Source organism: Harpia harpyja, chromosome 9 (genome assembly GCF_026419915.1).
Source record: "Harpia harpyja isolate bHarHar1 chromosome 9, bHarHar1 primary haplotype, whole genome shotgun sequence".
NCBI lineage: Eukaryota > Metazoa > Chordata > Aves > Accipitriformes > Accipitridae > Harpia > Harpia harpyja.
Window position 1 is genome coordinate 6685695 of NC_068948.1, and position 20211 is coordinate 6705905.

General features: G+C 46.5%; 1 protein-coding gene and 1 long non-coding RNA gene across 3 annotated transcripts in view; one reads left to right on the plus strand and one right to left on the minus strand.

The window, feature by feature from the left end:
* Positions 1-389: 389 nt before the first annotated feature.
* On the minus strand, positions 390-4861 carry LOC128146481 (uncharacterized). Its single transcript, XR_008236776.1, has 2 exons — positions 2112-4861; positions 390-1619 (listed from the first exon to the last, which is right to left on the minus strand). It is a non-coding gene; the product is annotated as an uncharacterized LOC128146481 (long non-coding RNA).
* Positions 4862-5650: 789 nt separating this feature from the next.
* MAF (MAF bZIP transcription factor) overlaps positions 5651-20211 on the plus strand; it is a 192489-nt gene continuing 177928 nt past the window's right edge. Inside the window, exons 1-3 of one of the 2 annotated variants that reach the window (XM_052795430.1) lie at positions 5651-5738; positions 6195-7751; positions 18291-18355. In XM_052795430.1, coding sequence (XP_052651390.1) covers positions 6655-7751; positions 18291-18324 — 1131 coding nt within the window. In that variant the 5' untranslated portion in view covers positions 5651-5738; positions 6195-6654 and the 3' untranslated portion in view covers positions 18325-18355. Of the gene's footprint in view, positions 5739-5774; positions 7752-18290; positions 18356-20211 lie in introns of those variants that run through there. The other variant, XM_052795429.1, reaches the window with a different exon arrangement.

Consider the following 20211-nt stretch of genomic DNA (forward strand, 5'->3'; position numbering starts at 1 on the left):
AGAAAGAGATAGCATATAAAATTCACTTATTTTTCATGCTGCCGCTGCAACCGTTCCTTACCATCGAAACACCCTAATGCAGAGCAGAAGGGAGAAAAGCAGCAATGATTTTTCTGACCTAAAATAGATACAAATGCTGTGTGCATATCACAGGGCATTATCAGGACAGCTCAGATACATAACATTAATGTAATTGCTTTATTCTCTTCCCTTAACTAATACAAGTTTTCTGCTTCTGTAGGGTTTTCAGATTAATTTGTGCACGAGTTTTTACCAGGTTCTCTATTTACCCACTTCAGCTAATTTCAGAGCAAACACCACGTTATATAACCGAACACGATCATCCGAGTTATAAATGATAAATTCCACCACAACGCTTGAGAAAAGTCTTTATTGCGATTTCAGTTTTTATTTCTTTTAGATAAATAGATTTTTTAGCATCAAAATGTCTTCATTGATTTTTACATTTAGGCAAAGCCATTCATGAAAATTACTAAATTAGGGCATGCATCATGAAGCAAACACAGTACAAACCTTGTGACACCAACCTTTAGCCACGTCTTAGAGTCACTTGCAGCTTTTCAGTTGCACCTCGGTGCTGTCTTCCCTTCAGATAGAGGAATTGTTTCTGGACCATACAAAGCTATTCAGAATCTTTCTAGCATTTTGGAAATGTTATAAGCAAGCAATGAAAATATTCTGATTGCTAAGAAGCCGTCACTTCATTCCGACTCGGGGTATATAGAGCAAACTCACGCACTCAGGTGTAGCACCGATGCTGCCTCTTCCATTTAGTGACTGTCAGGCACTTCCAGGGGAATAAAATCAAGGCAGCTGCCAGTACCTCGCAATTCCTAGAGCTAAAACACAAGCCCTCGCGGACGCGACAGGAAAGTGACCGAAATGTAGTGTTTAAGCCTGCCTTTTCAAACTACTTTTTTCTCATTTAGCAACAGAAACTTTACATACAAATGAACAGAGGTTGTATATTTAGGGTCTGTGCAGAACAGTCCAACGGGAGGCTGTATGGGAAGAGAAAACATTTTTTTTCTCTCCCTTTGCACAGTTTTGAAACGCGGCAAGTCTGGTGGATTTGGTAACACTAATGCAAAACTGGGAAGTGAGGAGAGAAGAGAAGCAAGCTTCATTAACGGAGAGAATTCTACATAAAATATACTGGAGCTGATGGAGGAAGGGAAGAGACAGCCAAGATGTTCAGCTGCAAGTGGAGTCCAATTTGATGCTCAGCGTGAGTTTAAAGGGAAGATTTTCTCAGCCTTAAAATAAAAGAGCAGTATCAGATGCGTATGGGGCAGAAAACTGTTGTCACAGAAATGGATTGTACCAGGCTCGGGAAAAGCGAGAGTGGCAAAAGTAGCTCATTTTGCTGCTCTACATTTATAGATGTGCTCATTCGAATGCTCCCGGGAGGACTGGCTTTATGCGTCCAGACAAAACATACAGGCATCCTGGCCCACAGTATCACGATGATAAAACCTGAGCGTAAAGGAGATCCACCACAAGTTAACTGGGAATCTTGCCTTGGAATTTTGGGGAGCAGACCTGATTTCCTGCCAGCAGATCCACCGACGTCTCTCATTTCTCGTAGCGCCAGCCCCCTGACATAAACAAATTGCTAACATCAAGGACCCGATCCGGCTTCCACTGAAATCAATACGAGTTTTGTCATTGATTTCAATGGGATCAAGGATTCAGTCCTGCAGTTCTGGAAGTCAGTAGGGTTGGGGTTTTCTCTGCATATGTGAGGTTGCGTTAATACTGTAGAATGGGCCTAAATTATATTGATTACTTGGATTTAAAGCCAAGCATAAACCCAGGATTAGGGGAAAGAGAGAAATGTGTGAGAGAGTGAGTTTAGAGCAGCATACATTCGTGGCGTGCACTGGGTCAGCAGGAACTCAGCCAGAGCAAAGACTGCAGTGGCACAGCCTCGGTTAGCCAAGTCCATCGGAAAGTGTTGGGGGGAACAGAGAGAAGAAATTCAGTGTGGAGATCCTTTTTCATCTGCTGCTTCTAAAGTAAACCTCTGAGTCACTCGTTCTTTATTAAAAATAAACAAAACATTGACAGAAGAAATTATTGTCACATACCTACACGTAGTAATTGATTCTGTTTCTTTGCTGCTGCTTCTTTTCCCTCATCTCCGATACAGGGCTGTTCTGTGTTTCTGTAACACTTCTGGCAAATCAGAATTTATTGTGCATATGTTTGTGTTCCACTTAATAAAAAATATACCTGTATTTTCAGATAAACTTTGTTAGTAATTCATGAGGTAAGTGACTATTTATGCTAATAAGGGAGAAATATATTCTCAAGCATAATGCATTACATAAATTTGAATGCAAAATGTTCAATTATGAAGTAAATACAGGTAATGCAAATAGTAAATTACATCCAATAAAAATATATAAAGAATGTGTCTTCAAAGAGAGAGAGGCTTTTATTTGCGTCTGTGAGTTGTTTAAAGAGAAAAGAATTAATAAATACTGAATTACTCTTATGATGGTTTAGCTCATAATTCACCAATCCATAACGACTCCCAGTAATCAGACTGTTGTTTCATACCCTCCAATATAAGGCAGGACTGTTTCCTCAGCAATTTTATCCCTACCAGATTATCTCGTCTGATTCTATTAATTCTCTCCCATAAATCTGCTAACAGTGATATGTGATTTACTTACCCTGTTAACTGATCTGAAGACTGTTAAAAGGATTTATCTAGCACTGCACCTAGGAGCAGTTTATGCCTTATCACTCTGTTACTCTGAAGAAGTCTTTCTGAAATCAATTTGGCTGGTTTCATAGTTAAATTCAGCGGACACTGTTTAGTTCTGCACCATAAAATAAGACACTAGATAAACAAAAGGAGCAGTAACTGTACTTAATGTGTTGGTCTTGATACGTGTTTAAGTAATAACAAATTACACTCCGAGTCCATATAACTCATAACCTGCACGTTCGCTTCTGCTAAGTCTTCTGTGTTAGATACACACACAGGCACACACACACTTCAGCGATGGAAGGTCTCGCATACGCTGCTGGCGTGCTCGTCCCAATGCGGGGCGATCCGAGTGTATTTGGAGTTAATGTTTCACGTCCCCCTGCGCGATCTGTCAGAAAACTCTCCCACGATAAATATACGTTAGCTTGAAGGCTCGTGAACCAGGTCAGCAGCAAAGTGGGAGCGAGCAAGGCTCCACGTTATGTCGTCGAACAGAGATGCTTGAAAACAAGCGGGAGTGAGAGGCTACGAGGGGGACGCTGGAGTTTTCCCTCTGCCTGGCTCAGGGCAGGATTGTTACAAACAGTGCTGGGAAAAGGGAGCAGTCTGGGGGAATTGGCCTGCGATAATTGTGGAAAAACTGAAGGCTGAATAGCTCTAATTGAAATGAAAGTGTGTGATTGTTATGGAAGAAACACTGTTAATAGAGGACTGTAAATGTTTAGACACCCATTGTGAATAGCCAAATAATAAAGAAAAATACTACTAAAATGAGAGTTATATAGTGTAGGGAGGAGAATGTTGCTTCTGAAGGTTATCCAAAAATTGCTAATAATCTTTTTTTCTCTGCTGCGCTGAACAGCAGAGACATTTTGGTGCAGCAGTTCTGTGTAACAATCACACAAGAACAATATTATACAACTAATAATTTTACCGGCTGTTCTGGTAGGTCAGAGCTCCAATTAATTTGCAGCACTTGCTTACATTGGTATCAATTAAGAGACGGTCCCCATTAGCTCATGCAATTTCATACTCTTTGTCTGGAGTTCAGAGTTTACTCAGGAAATTTACTCGTTTGCAAATGTAGCACTTTGAATCCTCACGTCCAAACAAACTATTTTATGGGGCTGGAGCCACATTTCCACAGCCATCTATCAAGCGGGCAAGTGAAATACTACAATTGTACATTCTGAAAAGCAATAACCTTTTCATTTAAAAATATTAGCACACATTTTATGTCTCTCATAGGTGAGCATGTTAAATGATATACAGTACCACATTCATCTCGCTCAGGGAAAAAACAAATACAGGGAATTGGGCTGTCCTGGGGGGATTTATGCTGCGAGCCTGGAAGTTTTGTTGATTCCGACGACGTGAAGAAATAGGAAAGCCAGCCCGAGTAGTTAAGTTGCACTAACTTTGTCATGAATCGCAGTCCGTAAGATAAAGCTAGCAGATGTCCACGGCTGTGTGTGTGCGGGCGTGTTTCGGGACCGTGCAGAAGTGAATTTTAATTTTGTTAGCGACGTCGGTAGCATTTTTTAGCTTTAGAGAATTGCCTCTATGATCATTTCTAGCCATAGCCATCTTCCTAAATTTGCAGTATGCCCTACCGTTTTTAGCTGCCAGGAACAGTACATGCTGTATGACTTTCAGATGTTAGTACTGGCACTCGTACTGATAATGGCATAGTCAGAAGATGTTATCCATTCGTAAATCCACTAGCCAAGTACTATTTCCTCAGCAGAGATTCTTTGGCTATCGCAAATGATGATTTTCACAGTCGGTGAAAAATTACCCAGAGGCTTGCCCGCACCTACCGAGTAGTACCCTGCGCGCAGTTATAAATAGCAAACTCCGAGGGGGAAGGGACCGGGCAAGGGGAGAAGGGAGGATTTGAAGTACAATGTTCAAGAAGCTGGTTTAATATATGACCAAGTGTCAGAAGTCAGGTTTCTGAGAATTACTTTTCAGATAAACAACTTTATAGCACCGCACTTAATCTTACTTACTCGAGACATCTCATTTATCACGGAATTACAAGTAACTTTAATTCTATCGATATTCCCATAAAGCCCGCTCGGAAAATCGAGCCTGGCAGCCCCGGAGGCTGCGGGTTTCCCCGGCCCGCGGCGGGGGACCGCGACCGGGACCGGGGCAGGGACCGGAGCCGGGGCAGGGACCGCCACCGCCCCGTCGAGGCGGGGGGGGGCCCGGCCCGGCTCCCGCGGCTCCGCACCGGCCGGGGCCCGCCTCGGCACTGACCTTTCGACGAGAGATGGCGCTGTCGAGGTTTAAACCGAGCCGATCCGCCGCTCCGCGTCCAGCCCGCTCGCCGCTGCCACGGCCACCCCGGCCCCGGCCCCCTCCCGGAGGGCGGGAGTCGAGGGAAGGGGGGGGGGGGGAAGGAAGGCTAAAGTAAATACAATTAGTTCTAAATGTATTCAATTAATTAGTCCGGGCCAGCAGGCCAAGTGCGGCGGGGGCGGGCGCGGGGTTTGCAAACTTGCAGGGCTTTCGCCCCCCTTGGCGGGGGGGGGGGGGGGGGGTGATGGAGGAAACCGATGCCCCGTCCCCGTAAAAAACCCGGGAGATAAATGCTGGGGGCGCTGCGGGGGAGCGGAGCGAGAGTGAGCCGGTACCGGCCCGGGGGGGAGGGCCGGCCCGGGGGCAGGTATCCGCGCCTGGCACGGCGGAGCCCCGCGCTACGCTGCCGGGTCCCCGCAGGGTCCCCGCCGGGTCCCCGCGGCCGGCCGGCCGGCTCTTCCCCCCTCCTCCTCCTCTTCCTCCCCGGCCGGAGGGAGCTCCTCCGCGCCCTCAGGTGCCCGCACCGCCCGGGCGGGCGGGGGCAGCTCCCGGGCACCCCGCCCCGGGGCAGGGCGCTCGCCCGAAGGCGCGCACGGCCGCGGGGAGCGCGGCGGCCGGGGCCGTCCCGGTGCGACGGCGGAGCGGGAGCGGGCGGAGGAGCGGGCCCCGTCCCGCACCCGCTTACCCGGTGAGTGCGGCGGGCGGCGGCGGGCAGGAAGGGGTTAAGGCGCTCCCCAGCTGACAGTCAGCTGATGGGGCCCTGATTGACAGCTCCGAAAAGTTTCCTTGTTTCTATACTATTATGCTAATGAGGGCTGGGATGGCGGCAGCCCATTGGTCCGGCCGCCGAGTCAATTTCCCATTTGACGTCAGGAGCGCTATAAAACTCAGCAATGCTTTTAAACTCTGCTGCTGGATGAAACCTTTAAAATATTTTTCATCTTCTCGCTGTAGCTTTGGGGTCGAGTTTTTTTTTTCCTCTTTCTCTTTTTTTTTTTTTTAAAAACTATTAGTAGTAGTAGTCTTTTGGTTGCGATATCGCCTTTGATTTTTTTTTTTGATTTTTTTTTTTGTCTTCGCTCTCTTTTCCCTCCTCCCTTCCCCGATGAACCTCTCTTCTCGCTCTGCACTTTGCATGAGAAAGCCCAGAGGAAAGGCACCATGAAGTGTTAAAAATAACAACCCAACCCAACAACAACAACAACAACAACAAATTTCCTCGCAACACCACCAGCTACCACTTCCAGCTGCAGTTCGCGAGCTGCAAAAGCGAGAGAGAGGAGAGAGAGAAGGGAGGGAGAGAGGAGGAAAGGAGAGGAGAAAAAAAAAAAAAACCCGAGCAACCAACCCTTTATGCAAAAGGCGAATAGCGAGAGCCCCTCGCTCTGATGCATCAGCGGCAGCGGAGACTCTGCAAGGGATAACGCGGAGCGGGAGCGGAGCGGAGCGGAGGCTGCGAGGGGCCGTGGCGAGAGGCAGAGGCAGGAGAGAGCGGAGCGGAGCGGAGCTCGCCAAAAATCAAGCTGGCTCACCCGGTGGCAACTCAGAGCAGTCCCCTCGCTCCCGGAGCGCACCCTTTCTGGAGGACTGTCAGCAGCAAAAGGATGGCATCAGAACTGGCAATGAGCGGCTCCGACCTGCCCACCAGTCCCCTGGCCATGGAATATGTTAATGACTTCGATCTGATGAAGTTTGAAGTGAAAAAGGAGCCGGTGGAGACCGACCGCATTATCAGCCAGTGCGGCCGCTTGATCGCCGGGGGATCGCTCTCTTCCACCCCGATGAGCACGCCCTGCAGCTCCGTGCCCCCGTCCCCCAGCTTCTCGGCGCCCAGCCCCGGCTCCGGCACCGACCAGAAGACCCACCTGGAAGACTACTACTGGATGACGGGCTACCCGCAGCAGCTCAACCCGGAGGCGCTGGGCTTCAGCCCCGAGGACGCGGTGGAGGCGCTCATCAACAGCAGCCACCACCCGCTGCCCGGCGCCTTCGATGGCTATGCTAGAGGGCAGCAGCTGGCCGCGGCCGCCGGCGCCGGCGGCTCCGTGCCGGCCGAGGAGATGGGCTCGGCGGCCGCCGTGGTGTCGGCGGTGATCGCCGCGGCGGCGGCGCAGGGCGGCGCGCCCCACTACCACCACCACCACCACCACCCGCACCACGGCGGCGGCGGCGGCGGCGGCGGGCACCCCCACGCCGCGGCGCCGGGCAGCGCGCCGCCCTCCTCCGCCTCCTCGGCCGCCGGCTCCGGCGGCGGCGGCGGCGGCGGCGGCGGCGGCGGCGGCGGCGGAGGCGCCGGGGGGCTGCACCACCCGCACCACGGCGGCGGCGGCGGCGGCGGCGGCGGGCTCCACTTCGACGACCGCTTCTCCGACGAGCAGCTGGTGACCATGTCGGTGCGGGAGCTGAACCGGCAGCTGCGGGGCGTCAGCAAGGAAGAGGTGATCCGGCTGAAGCAGAAGAGGAGGACCCTCAAAAACAGGGGCTATGCCCAGTCCTGCCGCTTCAAGAGGGTCCAGCAGCGGCACGTCCTGGAGTCGGAGAAGAACCAGCTGCTGCAGCAAGTGGAGCACCTAAAGCAGGAGATCTCCAGGCTGGTCCGGGAGAGGGACGCCTACAAGGAAAAGTACGAGAAGCTGGTCAGCAATGGCTTCAGAGAAAACGGATCCAGCAGCGACAACCCTTCCTCTCCAGAGTTTTTCATGTGAGTTCCCACAGCCTTGCCACCTTAACTAAAAGTTCTCCGTGTGAGTTGTTGTTGGGGGCTTTGCTAGAGCGACAACCCGCCTTGCCACCTTCTATTACGTTTTTTAAAGAGCAAAAACTCAAAACAATTTTAAAACAAAGTTGGCTTTTGGGGTTGGTTTTTGTTGGTGGTTTTTGTTTGTTTTTTTTTCCCTTTTGTTTTTTTTTTTTTCTTTTTAAGGTGGGCTGGCTCCGTGTTGGCCAACCTAAAGTTCTACATGAGTTTCTTTTCTGTTTATTATTATTATTATTATTATTTTTTTATTTTTGTGGGGGCTTGCTGTTGTGGTTTTGTTTTTTTTTTTTTTTTAAATTTAAAAGATCCAACTCGCCACCAACTCAGTTCTTCATATGAAGCTTGCTCTTCTTTGAAACCTGCCATCCACATTATATATATATATTTTTAAGTTCATGAGGTTTTTTTTTTCTTTTGAGCTTGCTGTGTCCAAAAAGTCAGATTTTTTTTTTTTTTGCCATCCTGAGTTCTTCATATGAGATTTGAGCTTTGCAAAAAGAAAAATAAAATTAAAAAAAAATACAAAAAAACACAAAACAAAAAGAAAAAAATACAAAAACAATGTGAAATTTTTAGACTCCAGCTTGCTGAGTTCCATCAGTTTTTAGCGTTGTTGTGCAAAACTAGAGATATGCCTAGATCAACCTGCCAAAATCAAGCCTGCATCAACCTTCGGTGTGTTCATGTGAGTTTTGGCCTTAATCTGCCAAACGTGAGACTTTAGTCTGCCATTAGAATCCCATACTCATCTCATGCATTACGCTTGCTATTTTGTCTTAGCAACAATGAACTATAACTGTTTCGAAAGACTATGAAAAAGAGACATTATATTAATAAAAAACCCTGCATGCTGGTCATGTACGGTATAATTATTTTTTTTTTTTTCTTTTGCTTGGAAATGGACTTTTGGAGACTATTATGGCATGGCATTCATCCTTTTGTTTTATTGCCTCATCACTTTTTTGGGTTGAAAGCAAAAAAGTGCAACCTTTGATCTTCCTCCTCCTCCTCTTCCTCCCCATTAAAGTTTGCATCTGCTCTAAAACTGCTTTGAGTTACTCAAAACTTCAGACTTCCTTTTAAATGCACTGAAGCATTCCCTCTCAAAAAACCCGCCAGAATGGATTTTGATAACCTAATGTGGCAAAAAAAAAAAAATAAAAAAAACCCACACAAAAAGAACTTTGGAAAGATGTTCAAAAACAAAATTCACATCCCACTCGGGGGGGACATTGAAACCATGCTGTTGCCTAAAACAGTCTAAAAATTAATTTTAAGTGATCTGCCCCATTTTTTTTTTTTTTTCCTTTTGCATTTGGTCATTGTCAAATGTGGAACGCTCTGGGTTCCTAGTATATAATTTAATTCTAGTTTCTGTCATCTGTTAGCCCAGTTAAAATGTATGCTACAGATAAAGGAATGTTATAGATAAATTCGAAAGAGTTAGGTCTGTTTAGATGTAGATTTTTTTTAAAGATTGATGCACTAAATTGTTTACTGTCGTGATGTAAAGGGGGGTAGAATTTGCAACGGGACTGTTTTAAAAAGTAGTTTATGCAGCATGTGCTTGCAACTTAAATATAAGTTGGGTATATGTAGTCCTTGCTATACCACTGACTGTATTTGAAAACCAAAGTATTAAAAGGGGGAGGCACCCCTGTTTATATCTATAGGGGTATTTTACATTCAAAATGTATGGGTTGGTTTTTTGGTTGTTTTTTTTTTTTTTTTTTTTTCCAAAATTGAAGTATTTGGGACTGAATTGCACTAAGATATAACCTGCAAGCATATAATACAAAAACAACAAAAAAAAATTACGAACCTGTTTAGAACGCTAATACAATTTATGCAGTTATAAAGATGGCATTACTGCACAGTTTTAAAATGATGCAGATTTTTTTACAGTTGTATTGTGGTGCAGAACTGGATTTTCTGTAACTTCAAAAATTCCACAGTTTTAAAGGCAATAATCAGTAAATTTTATTTTCAGGGACTGATATCCTGTCTTTTAAAAAAAAAATGGAAAGTAAATCTTACCACAATAAATATAAAAAAATCTTGTCAGTTACTTTTTCTTTTACATATTTTGCTGTGCAAAATTGTTTTATATCTTGAGTTACTAACTAACCACGTGTGATGTTCCTATGTGCTTTTCTTTCATTTTCGACTCTATGGTTATATCAAAAGAGAGAATAATCTACAATAATAAACTGCATTTTTTTGATTCCGTACTCAGTTTCTTAGTCTGTAGTTTAAAGTTCAATAACTCCGAGAGCAAGTACTTCAGTGTACTGCCTGGCGAAGGGGTGATGCTGATACAAGAGCTGGACTCAATAATATTCAGGAGGGGAGAAGGGAAAGGATAGCTTCCTGTAAAATGGAAAATTGTCGCCCGCTAGAAATCAAGTTATCTTTCAGGTAGATGAAAAACGTGAGCTTTCAGGTGCTGCTTCTGACTTCTCAGTATTGCACTGAGCTCAGTTTCAGTGACTCAGATCATCCCACCAGGTTTTAGGAGACCTCAAAGGGGAGGTCTGCTTAAAAACCTGATGACATGATACGGCCCTATATTTTGATTGTTTTATGATGGAGTGAAGTGAAAGGGAAGACTTCACATCCTCTTATCATCTGATCCCAGCAAAGCATGCCTGTCTCTAGTAAGAGATGACACCGCATCAGGCTTGGCTCGTCACAAAGCCACTTAATGCTAGATCGAAAGATTTCTTGCCATTTGGGTCCATACTGCCTCTTTTTTTTTTCTTTGCTTTGCTTTCCCCCTCCCCTTCTTCTTTTGTTTGCCCCGTGGTGGGTTTTTTGGTGGGGTTTTTTTTTGTTGGTGGTTTTTTTGTTGTTTTTTTTTTTTTGCTACAGGCCTTAGAAAGCCCAGAGAGAACTGAGGAGCAGAGAAAAAAAAAATTCAAAGGACTTCCTCCAACTTTTGAGAGTTATTTGTCCTAAACAGTCAATCCAAAGGTTAATGTGCTAGAAACGTTCAGGTCTCCGAGCCCCTCTTCACTTCAGTTCTCCATGTCCATGTCAAAGGGCATTTCGACTTCGAAAGGCTCCTCAAACCCTCCACCCAGTTCGTTTAAAGCCACCTTCCCCGAGAACCTCCAGCATCCGTTTGCAGAGCCCTCTCCCGCTCTTTGAATGGGATTATCTGCCCAGGTTATTTGAGAAGCGGAGGACTCTTCGAAGGATGCTCCAGCCTCTCCAGGATGGGGGTTTTATCTCCAGACCCGGGCTCGTAAACCCAGCGCTTTTTTTTTTTTTTTCCTTTATATTTCCCCCCCCCCCCCACCACCACTGTTGGTGCAACTTCTTCCCAGCTGTAAGGTCATCCCTCCCGGGCGCTGGTGGCACTGAAAGGAGAGGACCTGTTGCCGTTCCTCTGCCCGGCTGGACCAGCCCACGTCTCGGACCCCATCCTGCCCTGTGTGCCGAGGTCAGGATGCGGCCCCGAGCCCCCCTGTGGGCGCCTGCACCCACGGGAACCTGCGTCAGTGGGCGCTGGGTGCTGCTGGAGGTCAACCTGCTCCCGCTGAGGTCCCTCTGAGGGGATGGACAGCCGGCCCCGCCGTGGGTGACGGCAGGCGTTGGTGGCCGCGGTTCCCGATGCCGATGCTGCGCCTCGCCCCTCCCCGGTGCCGGGGCACCAACCTGCCCTTTGGCATCTGACCTGCTGTTGCACCAGGGTTTGAGTAATGGTTCAAGCTCCAGATTCTGGTTAATTCGAGTTCCATTTGCTGGTTAATGTGTAAGCTGTGGGTAAACTGGTTGCTATTGGCTGAGCAGAGAATTATCTGCTCGGAAAGACAGGACTGCTTTTTACTTCTTCTCCCACCTCCCCTTCCCCGGCCGAGCCTTTACTGATGCCCGGGTTTTTTTGCAGGGGGTCGCTTAGAGGCTTTGCCGCTGCCCTCGCCGAGAGCTCCCAAAGGAGCCCTGCCCTAAGGAAGGGAAGGAGCGAGGCCTCTCCTCGGCAAAGCCCCCCCAAAGCGACGCTGCAGCCCCCAAGGGAGCGCGCAGCCCCACGTCCCCGCAGCGGGACCCGCTTCTGGTCCAGCCTCATCCCCGCGTCCCTCTGCCGCTCCGGGTTTCCTTGAAGGCAAAGTTAGGAGCTGGCACTAGGATTTTAAAAGTGGTGTGAATCGACCGAGTAGCGCAGAGCGAGGGGAGCTCTGCTGCCTCCTTGAAGTATCTTCTTTCTCGGAGGCAAAAAAACCCCCACCCTGTTTGAACAGCGATAAGAGAAATCCTTCCTAGAAATAGACTGAGTGCAAAAGGGAAAATTCCCATCACACACCCAACCTGAGAGGGAAAAAAGGCTCTCTCCCAATTTGGCATCGTTATGACACATTGCAATCTTGCTTTGCAAATAAAAAAAAAAATGCAGCCTTCCGTAGGCTGCACCTGAATTTCAGCCTGAAACACACCAACTGCCCAAGTGAAGGAGAAAAAAAAATAGATGCACATTTTAATGTTCACTAAAGCAAAGCGAGTAGTGGGGTTCTCTGTATGAATCATTGCAGGGGAGCGCCCACCTTTGCCGCAGGACTGCTTGCTGAGGACTAATTGGAACCGCTCTGCTCTGAATAACCTACGTTCATTAATCACCCCTCGCTTGACTCTGGCCTCAATCCTGCTCCCATTGAGCTGGGAGGTGCAGTCCCCAGGGATTTCAAAGGGGAGCAGGATCCCGCCGTTCTCCCGCAGGTACCTCTCCGGCTAAAGCAGGGGGAATGCTGCCCGAGCCGGGCAATCGTGTGTCAAAAGGCATGCGTGGTCTTAATCTCCCCATCACTAACAACATCCTATTTCTCCCATAGTCCTACAGTGCTTTCCCATTTATTAACTACATTACAAAGAACTTTCATGTGACCGGTGCCGGGAGATACGTGCACGGAGAGCGGCCCTTTGCTGGCTGGGAAATGGTGTGCACTGTGGCTCAGCCCTCTCCTCCCTCCCCATCCCACCTTACGCTTAAGCCTTTTTTATTTTCCCCCCCTAAAATGAAACATAACCCTCCGCCCGACCTCCAGGCTTCTGCTGAGCAGAGTCCAAGAGTATTTTTGCGTTTGTGCTGCAGCGTTTTAACCTGCTCGAGAAATGTCATCCTGGACTGCATCCTAAAAAAAAGAGGGGAGAAGGGAGGGAAATATCCCGGTCGCACCAGGGCATATTTATTTCTTGAACAATTTCTCGCCACCGCTGGGCAGGCACCGTGCGAGAAGCGCCTGTTTGCAAACGGAGCGGTGAGAGCTTCTATTTATTAGAAAGTCTTCTTCACCCTTTTAAAACAAAAACGCCTGCGCTGAATCAAAATGCCACTTGAAAACTACCCCCACGCGAAACATGGCAGCAAATTTTTCGTTTAAAAAATGAACTTTGCCAGCTCTTTTTTTCCTTTCCCTTCCGAAAGCTTTTGCGCAGCTGTTTCCTCCCCCTCCCTCTGCGTAGTGTGTAGGAAGTTCTTGATCTAGAATAATTCATAATTTTAATACCAATTTCTATTTGACATAATATACTAATATCAGATAGAGAGTGTAGCTGCTTCCTGGATTTAGGGAGGAAATGATGCATATATCAGAATTATCTGCTCAGATGCCAGAACTACATTGGTGTCATTTCAGCATGTGCTGCATTGAAAGGAAATCCTCTATATTTATTACTCCGATCATCAGAGGAGCTAAATGGACCCACTGTTTCTGACACCTGTTCAGATGGCTGAATTTAAAATTTCACACAGGAAAAAAAATAATAATCCTACATACTTCAATGTTAGGAATTAAGATTTTTTGATAAACTTTCTTCCCTCCCTCTCCGAATGGCTGTGTTGTGAGTGGCTGCCATGAGGCTTGGGCATTCCAGGGGTGGCTATGGAGAGTGGGATAGATTTTGTTTGCTCAGCCGGGACAAAAAGCAATCCTGCTTGTACACACACACACGCACACACTCGAGCCATCTGTAGTCAAATGCTTCAGATACCTGTTTTAAGTGCAGGTCTTGGTATGAATAACACGAGGTAGCACACCCCGGGACGTGGCAGAGGTGAGCGGCTGTCGAGAGAATTCATCTTTTTGGGAGGGCCCTGAGCACTCAACCACTTCACACTTTTAAGGCCCCGCTAATGAATTTTTTGGGCACAGCAGATACAAATCAATAGATTAAAATACTGTACACTCTGCAGCATCTAATTCTTGACTGCCTGAAATTGTGGGGGAGGACCGAGAATAACATTTGTCACTCTCTGAGGGCTGAGTGCATTCAGATTTGTGAGCTGTAAGCCAACACGATGCAAAAATAGTCCAGGATGTGACTTAACTTTTCAAGTGAAAAGCAAAAGGCCAGGGATCGGCGAGGCTGTAGCGGCAGATAGGCAGCTCCAGCTCCAGCCCCGGCTATCTCCCACCGTATCAGGTTGACCCGGCACGGTGTGATAACGTCTCAGTGCCCCCGATGCAAGCTGCTCGTATCTTATTGCTCGCTGAAATGATCATTTTCTTTCACTGTTGCCGTACCCAATTTTTTTTTCCTGAAGTCTAGCTTTTAAACCCGAGCCACTTCCGACAGCAGTGAAGCATGCAGGCCTGTAGTTGTGGTGCAGTGAGTTACGGGGATGGAGACTGCCCTGCCTCTCTCCTTGCTTGGTTTGAAGCCCTGTGGCCTTTGTGACGTGATCTCCTTTGCTTTTTTTTATTTTATTATTTTTTAATCCATCTCTATGAATCACCTTGCACAGAGGGAATCGAAGCCAGAGCAGAAGTTTGCTAGAAGTGGTGTTTCTGCGCCATGCAGAAAAAAAAATACCCAGCAAGCAACAAATCAAGCAGTGTCTTCAAGTTTCCAGCGGGGGTAGGGAACGGAGCGTCCCTGGTTGCCACTCTCAATTGTTAATTCATAAAGAAGCACAGTCCTGAAAAATGTTCTCAGCAGCTTGTCCCCCGTTGAAGCAGAAATGTCAATGACTGCGTACGGAGGCGTTAAGGCTCAACGCCCTATTTCAGCAGGAGCTCTGGCATCTCCCTGCCCCTCATCCCTTGGATTTTGGTGTTAAACTCGCGTGTCCCCGAGGGCTGCGGGGTGTCGGGCAGAGCAGGGTGCCCAGGACCGGGGGGCACACCCGTTTGCCTCCCCGCTGCCCTCCCGGCACCTGCCTCGGCCCGGGGAGAGCAGCACATTGGGGGAGAATTCTGGCACGGCTTCTTAAACGCCTGCTTCCAGCAGCTTGAAAATAACCCGGCCCGGGGAGGGGGTCCCTCTACAACGGTGTAAACCCCCCTCCCTTCCCCCGACGAGCTCTCCGGCAGCACCCGCGGGGCGCTGGGCAGGCAGTCCGGGGCTACCTCGGTAGCCCGGAGGGGCGGATGGCCCCGGGGGCGGCGGGGCCCGGCCGGGGGCTGCCCCGCGCACCGCCCCCGCCAGGCCGGCTCGGCCGCCGCGTCGGGGGGCGCCGGCCTTTTCCGGGCGCCCACGTCCCCCGGGGCGGGTGGAGGTGCTCCCACGCACACGGGTTGGGGGGCTGCCCCCAGCCCCGGGGTCCCACCGCAGGCAGGTGCGGGGCGGGGGCGGGCAGGGAGCCGGGAGGGACGGGGAAGGGCGAGGGCAGCATCCTTTGGTTGGTTGTTTGCTCGCTTGTTTGTTTGTTTCCAAATGGAATTCCTGGAACAAAAGGGGAGTCTGTGCGTAACTAAAGGATCCGTCCGGGCATCCAAAGCTTAGCTCCGGTGTGTCACCCAGGCGGCTTCAGCTGGCTGACCGTCCCCTAGGTATGTTCACAGAGCACTTCCCCTCCTCTTTGGTTCACAGTCGTCTTTCTTTTCTTTTCTTTTCTTTCTTTTCTTTTCTTTTCTTTTCTTTTCTTTTCTTTTCTTTTCTTTTCTTTTCTTTTCTTTTCTTTTCTTTTCTCTTCTCTTCTCTTCTCTTCTCTTCTCTTCTCTTCTCTTCTCTTCTCTTCTCTTCTCTTCTCTTCTCTTCTCTTCTCTTCTCTTCTCTTCTCTTTTCTCCCTTCTTTTCCCTTTTCTTTTTTCTTTTCTTCCTTGTTTCATCTTTTCCTCTTTCTTCCTTTCTCTTTTCTTTTCTTGTTCTTAATTTTTTTCCCTTTCCTTGCTTTTCTTTTTCCTTTCTTTTTCTTTTTTTGCCTGTGCTCACATGGAGACTAATCTAAACCCCACTGCAATCAAAGGGAGCTTTTTAAATGACATTTTGGATCAGGCCCTGAGATCTCTGCAGGGAGCAAGATGGGGCAGGGGGGGCAGGATTTACATTTCATGGCTTTTAAAGAATCTGAAGTACGGAGACTTTCTGAGGCTGAGTTTCCCAAGTCTATGTGGATGTATCTCAGAATGTTTATGCGATTAAGCTTAAGGCCCTTTTCTGTAAGAAAGCGAGCAGATTCACTTTCCTGCAGCCTGAACCCCGCTTCTCCAATTTGGAGACAAAAGTTCTTGCCCAGGCCTTGGCAGTGGGCTGTCCTGATGCTAAAGGGGATGGGGCTAGAATCAGGTTTTTTTGTTGGTATCAGCTTCTAAAGCTGTGGTGCTCTCCACTGCAAACAGCCCCTGCTCCCTCAAGCACTTGGAGCTGTTGCAGTGAAACATTAGTGACAATGAAAATGAGCCCTAAAGTGAACCAAACAAAACCTAGGATTTTTTTTTTCTCTCCCCTGCCCCCCCCCCCCCAACTTAACTGCTTCCAAATTCCCCGAGGAAAGCATTTTAATACGTAGGAAGAGCTGCTGGAGCCTGCAATGCGATTCAGTGTTTTGTGGTGTGGGATGAACAGATTTTCCTTTCTGTAGGGTTTCCTCCTGCAAAGTCATTGTAGAGGAGGGAATACTGTAAGATTAAATCTGGTTAAAATACTATATTCATGTCACACCAGATACGATCTCCAGACTGTGCACAGTCTTTCAGCTTCCTTTATTGTGAAATCCTTTTAAAATAGCACAGTATAGAGTAGAAAACTTATTGAAGTATAACTCTCTTGCACCAACTCTGTCAGATAAAATGCAGGAAAGTGATCAGCCTTCTTAAATTAATAAATCTGCTTAGTGTCTCTGGCTGCCTTCACGCTGTCTTACTTTCTTTGACTCTTTCCTTATTAATAAACTGATAGTTAAATAAAGCCGCTAAATGAATCAATGCGCCTTGCTGGTGAAAGCGGGTTGGTGCCATCCTGTTTCAGGTCTCCTGTGATGTGGCTGAATGGTTGTGGTTTTAGAGCAGGGATGGCCACAGCAAAGGCTGAGACTGCTAAAAGCAGGCTGACCGCATCGCTTTCTGGATGCTCTTCAGGTGTGAGGCTTGAGTACCTATTCCGCTCGGCCCCTGCATTAATAAACAGGATGGATTCACCTATTGGCATGAAAGCAGAGGTCATCTTGAGGAAAATGACACCAAAGGTCTACGGGAGTCATTTGCTTTAAGAGATCCCGGGCCGTGTGCCAAGTATTGCATTTAAGGAAGTACCATCCCCTTTCTCAGGAAAAAAAAAAAAAAGAAAAGAAAAGGAAAAGCAAAAAAAAAGGAAACTTTGCTTTCAGTGGCATGCAGGACTGGTTCAGTGTGCCTGTCCCACCTTTGGGTGGGATGTGGGAGAGGGATCATTCAGCTGGCACCAAACGTGCAGCGGACTTTTTGTTTTCAAAGCTGCAGAGCTGATGTGCAATCAAAATGCTGAAAAAGCACCTATAGTTTGTCTTGCTTTTTTTCTTATTCAAACCGATCAGACTTGTGGTTTATTCTTGCTCTGATTATGCTGTATAGTTACAAGAAATGGATGGAGCTGAAGCATTCCTGCAGGCGGTTTATAGAAAATATATGTATATGCCTGTGTGTGCACACTCAGGGAGAGAAAGTTAACTCTAAGGGACACAACAAAATATCCATATTTAAGAAATGTGGATTGACTCACTGACTTATCTCACTTATTGTACAAAGACTCACTCTATGTTGAATTTTTTTTTTAAATTAGATTTTAAATATGTGTTGACAGGATGAATTTGTACAGTGTGAGTAACCGCAGGGAGAAATGACAGCTCTGCTTTTGTTATTAAACTACTGTCTGGAAAATAATGGAGTGTGTACAAAAATTGATTATTATTTTGCCAATTACATTAGTGCAGCTAATAACAATCATTAAGAAAGAAATACAGGAAGCTACATGCTTTCAGGTCTTAGAAGCTGATATTCACTGGTGAGGCAAAAATATGTGTTTTTAAGGTAATTTGTCAGGAAGAGTATCCTGTTATTAATGTAAAGTAAAGACTAGATATGTGAGCTGGAAATGTTTCGCTTCAAACTGTGTTAATTTCTTTTCACTCACTCACAGTTAATAAAAGGTACAAGAGACTTTCTAAATTTAATTTAGGATTTGAATATAAAAGGTCCTATTCTGTACCATAGTGGCACAATAGACGTGTTTTACAATGTTAAAAATTCCTTTTAATAATGGTTTATTTTAATATATTTACTGAATTAGGTACCCGAGAGAATCATCTACAACGGTGATGTGAAAATCCCTGTTACCTGAGGTCAAAAAAAAAGGTATGTTTTCATTTTCATTAGCAATTTGACATATTTCAGCAGGGGTGGTAACTTGGCTGCTTTGTTTTCTGCTGCTAAGACAGTGCTTTTTGGTCCAACCCTGGGGAGCCGGTGACGGTCTGTGGTGGAGTTCCCTGGGCTGTCGGATGAGGCTGACTTTCAGGTGCCTACACGAACCATTTGCGATGATGGGGCTTTGTACTTTTGTCAGCCAGGCAGCTCTCCTGTGTCCCACAACTCATATATAATCCTTTGCAAATGTTTTCTTTCTTTTTCTTCAAATGCTAGCGTTCAGACATCAGCTACGGGGATTAAGGATGGGTCTTCTGAAGATCTCCCTTAGATCTCGATGAAAATCATGAGTCTGTGTTAGATGACTTCTGTACTTACAAATTACAATAGAGTTTAATTCACAGCACTGCTTTCCTCTGGAAATTTGTGTTCGTTCAGTCTGTCAACATTGACTAAAAAATATGCCGCTAATGAAAATGTGGGAATTAAACTTTCAGTCCCTTCCCCTGCTAGACTCAAACAGGGCCTTTATTTTTTCCGTGGAATCTGATTTTTATTGACCTTGACTATAAAAAATACTAAGTGGCTTAAATGAGCACCAAGGTTGCAGTGACAGATTCCTGTGTGAATTTTTTTTATGAAACCTCCTGTTTTAGTTAAGAACACAAGCTGCCGTACAGCCTACCGCACTTTCATCCGCAGTCACGTGCTATTAGAAAACAGTTGAATTCTACTGGCTTGTGGAATTAAGCTTGTTTTATTCTTTATTATTTTTTATTATTTAAAATTTGAGTGAGGAAGGGGAAGATGTAATTGGTGCTCTAGACTCTCCGTTAAATAGCACCAAGAGGAGTTTTTGTTGGTGTATAGGCTGCGGGAATAGGTTTCTCAAGGAGCACCAGAAGAGGTTCATTTTGAGCCTGAAGCTCCTCTCACTTCCCTGAGGAACACCCCGGGTAGGGTTTTGCCTGCAATGCATTTCTTTCTGTGTTTCACCACTGTAAATGAGAGGGAAAGCAGACCACTTGGGTTTTTATGCGAGCTTAAAGTGCAATATGCTTTTTGCAAGAACAGAGCCAAATAGCGATTCAGCTGGAGTAAATACATTAAGTACATATTTTCATTGCAAAGGTGCAGCACATGTTCCGTCACCTTGTTCCTAGTGTAATGGTTCTAATTTCAGTAATCCCGTAGGAAAACTTTTGCGGTTCCTGTAATTTATATATGTGACTATTAGATTTATATAAATATTATAAGTAATACACATTCTTGTTATCCATACAATAAAAAAGCTAAAGCTTTTTCCCTGATAGACACTTGTGATCTCAGGCCTTGCTTAGGCAGCTGCTCTCCGGGACAATACCTTGCGCCTTCCTTCCAATATTTTGTGGCTACGCTTTCACATATTACAGAAAAGAAAAAACAGCAGCAAAATCTGTTACTTTTAAGCAAATAGCTCTCAGGTCTCGGAAGAGTTAACGAACTTTTATGGCAAGGTTCAGACAGTTCTGACCCCTATGGTAATATTTCATCTAAGGTTACTGTTGGGAGAGAAATCAAATTTCAGCTGTGAACATGATTGACAGGTGAAAGCAAGAGAGAGAAAGACATCTGGTCAGATGGGGAATTTGGGAAGGAGAAGGACAATTCAGGGAAGTGTCTCTGTGATATTAGGAATAATAAGCTTAGATATGAAAACTCCAATCCTCCACGCTGTCTGGAGGCGCGCTTACTTGATATTCATGGAGGTGGATTGGTTGGGGGAATTTAAGACGGTACATTTAGAGTGGTGGACAGTAGTCTCCGTGGTCTAACTTACTAACTCGACTCCTTTGAAGGAATTA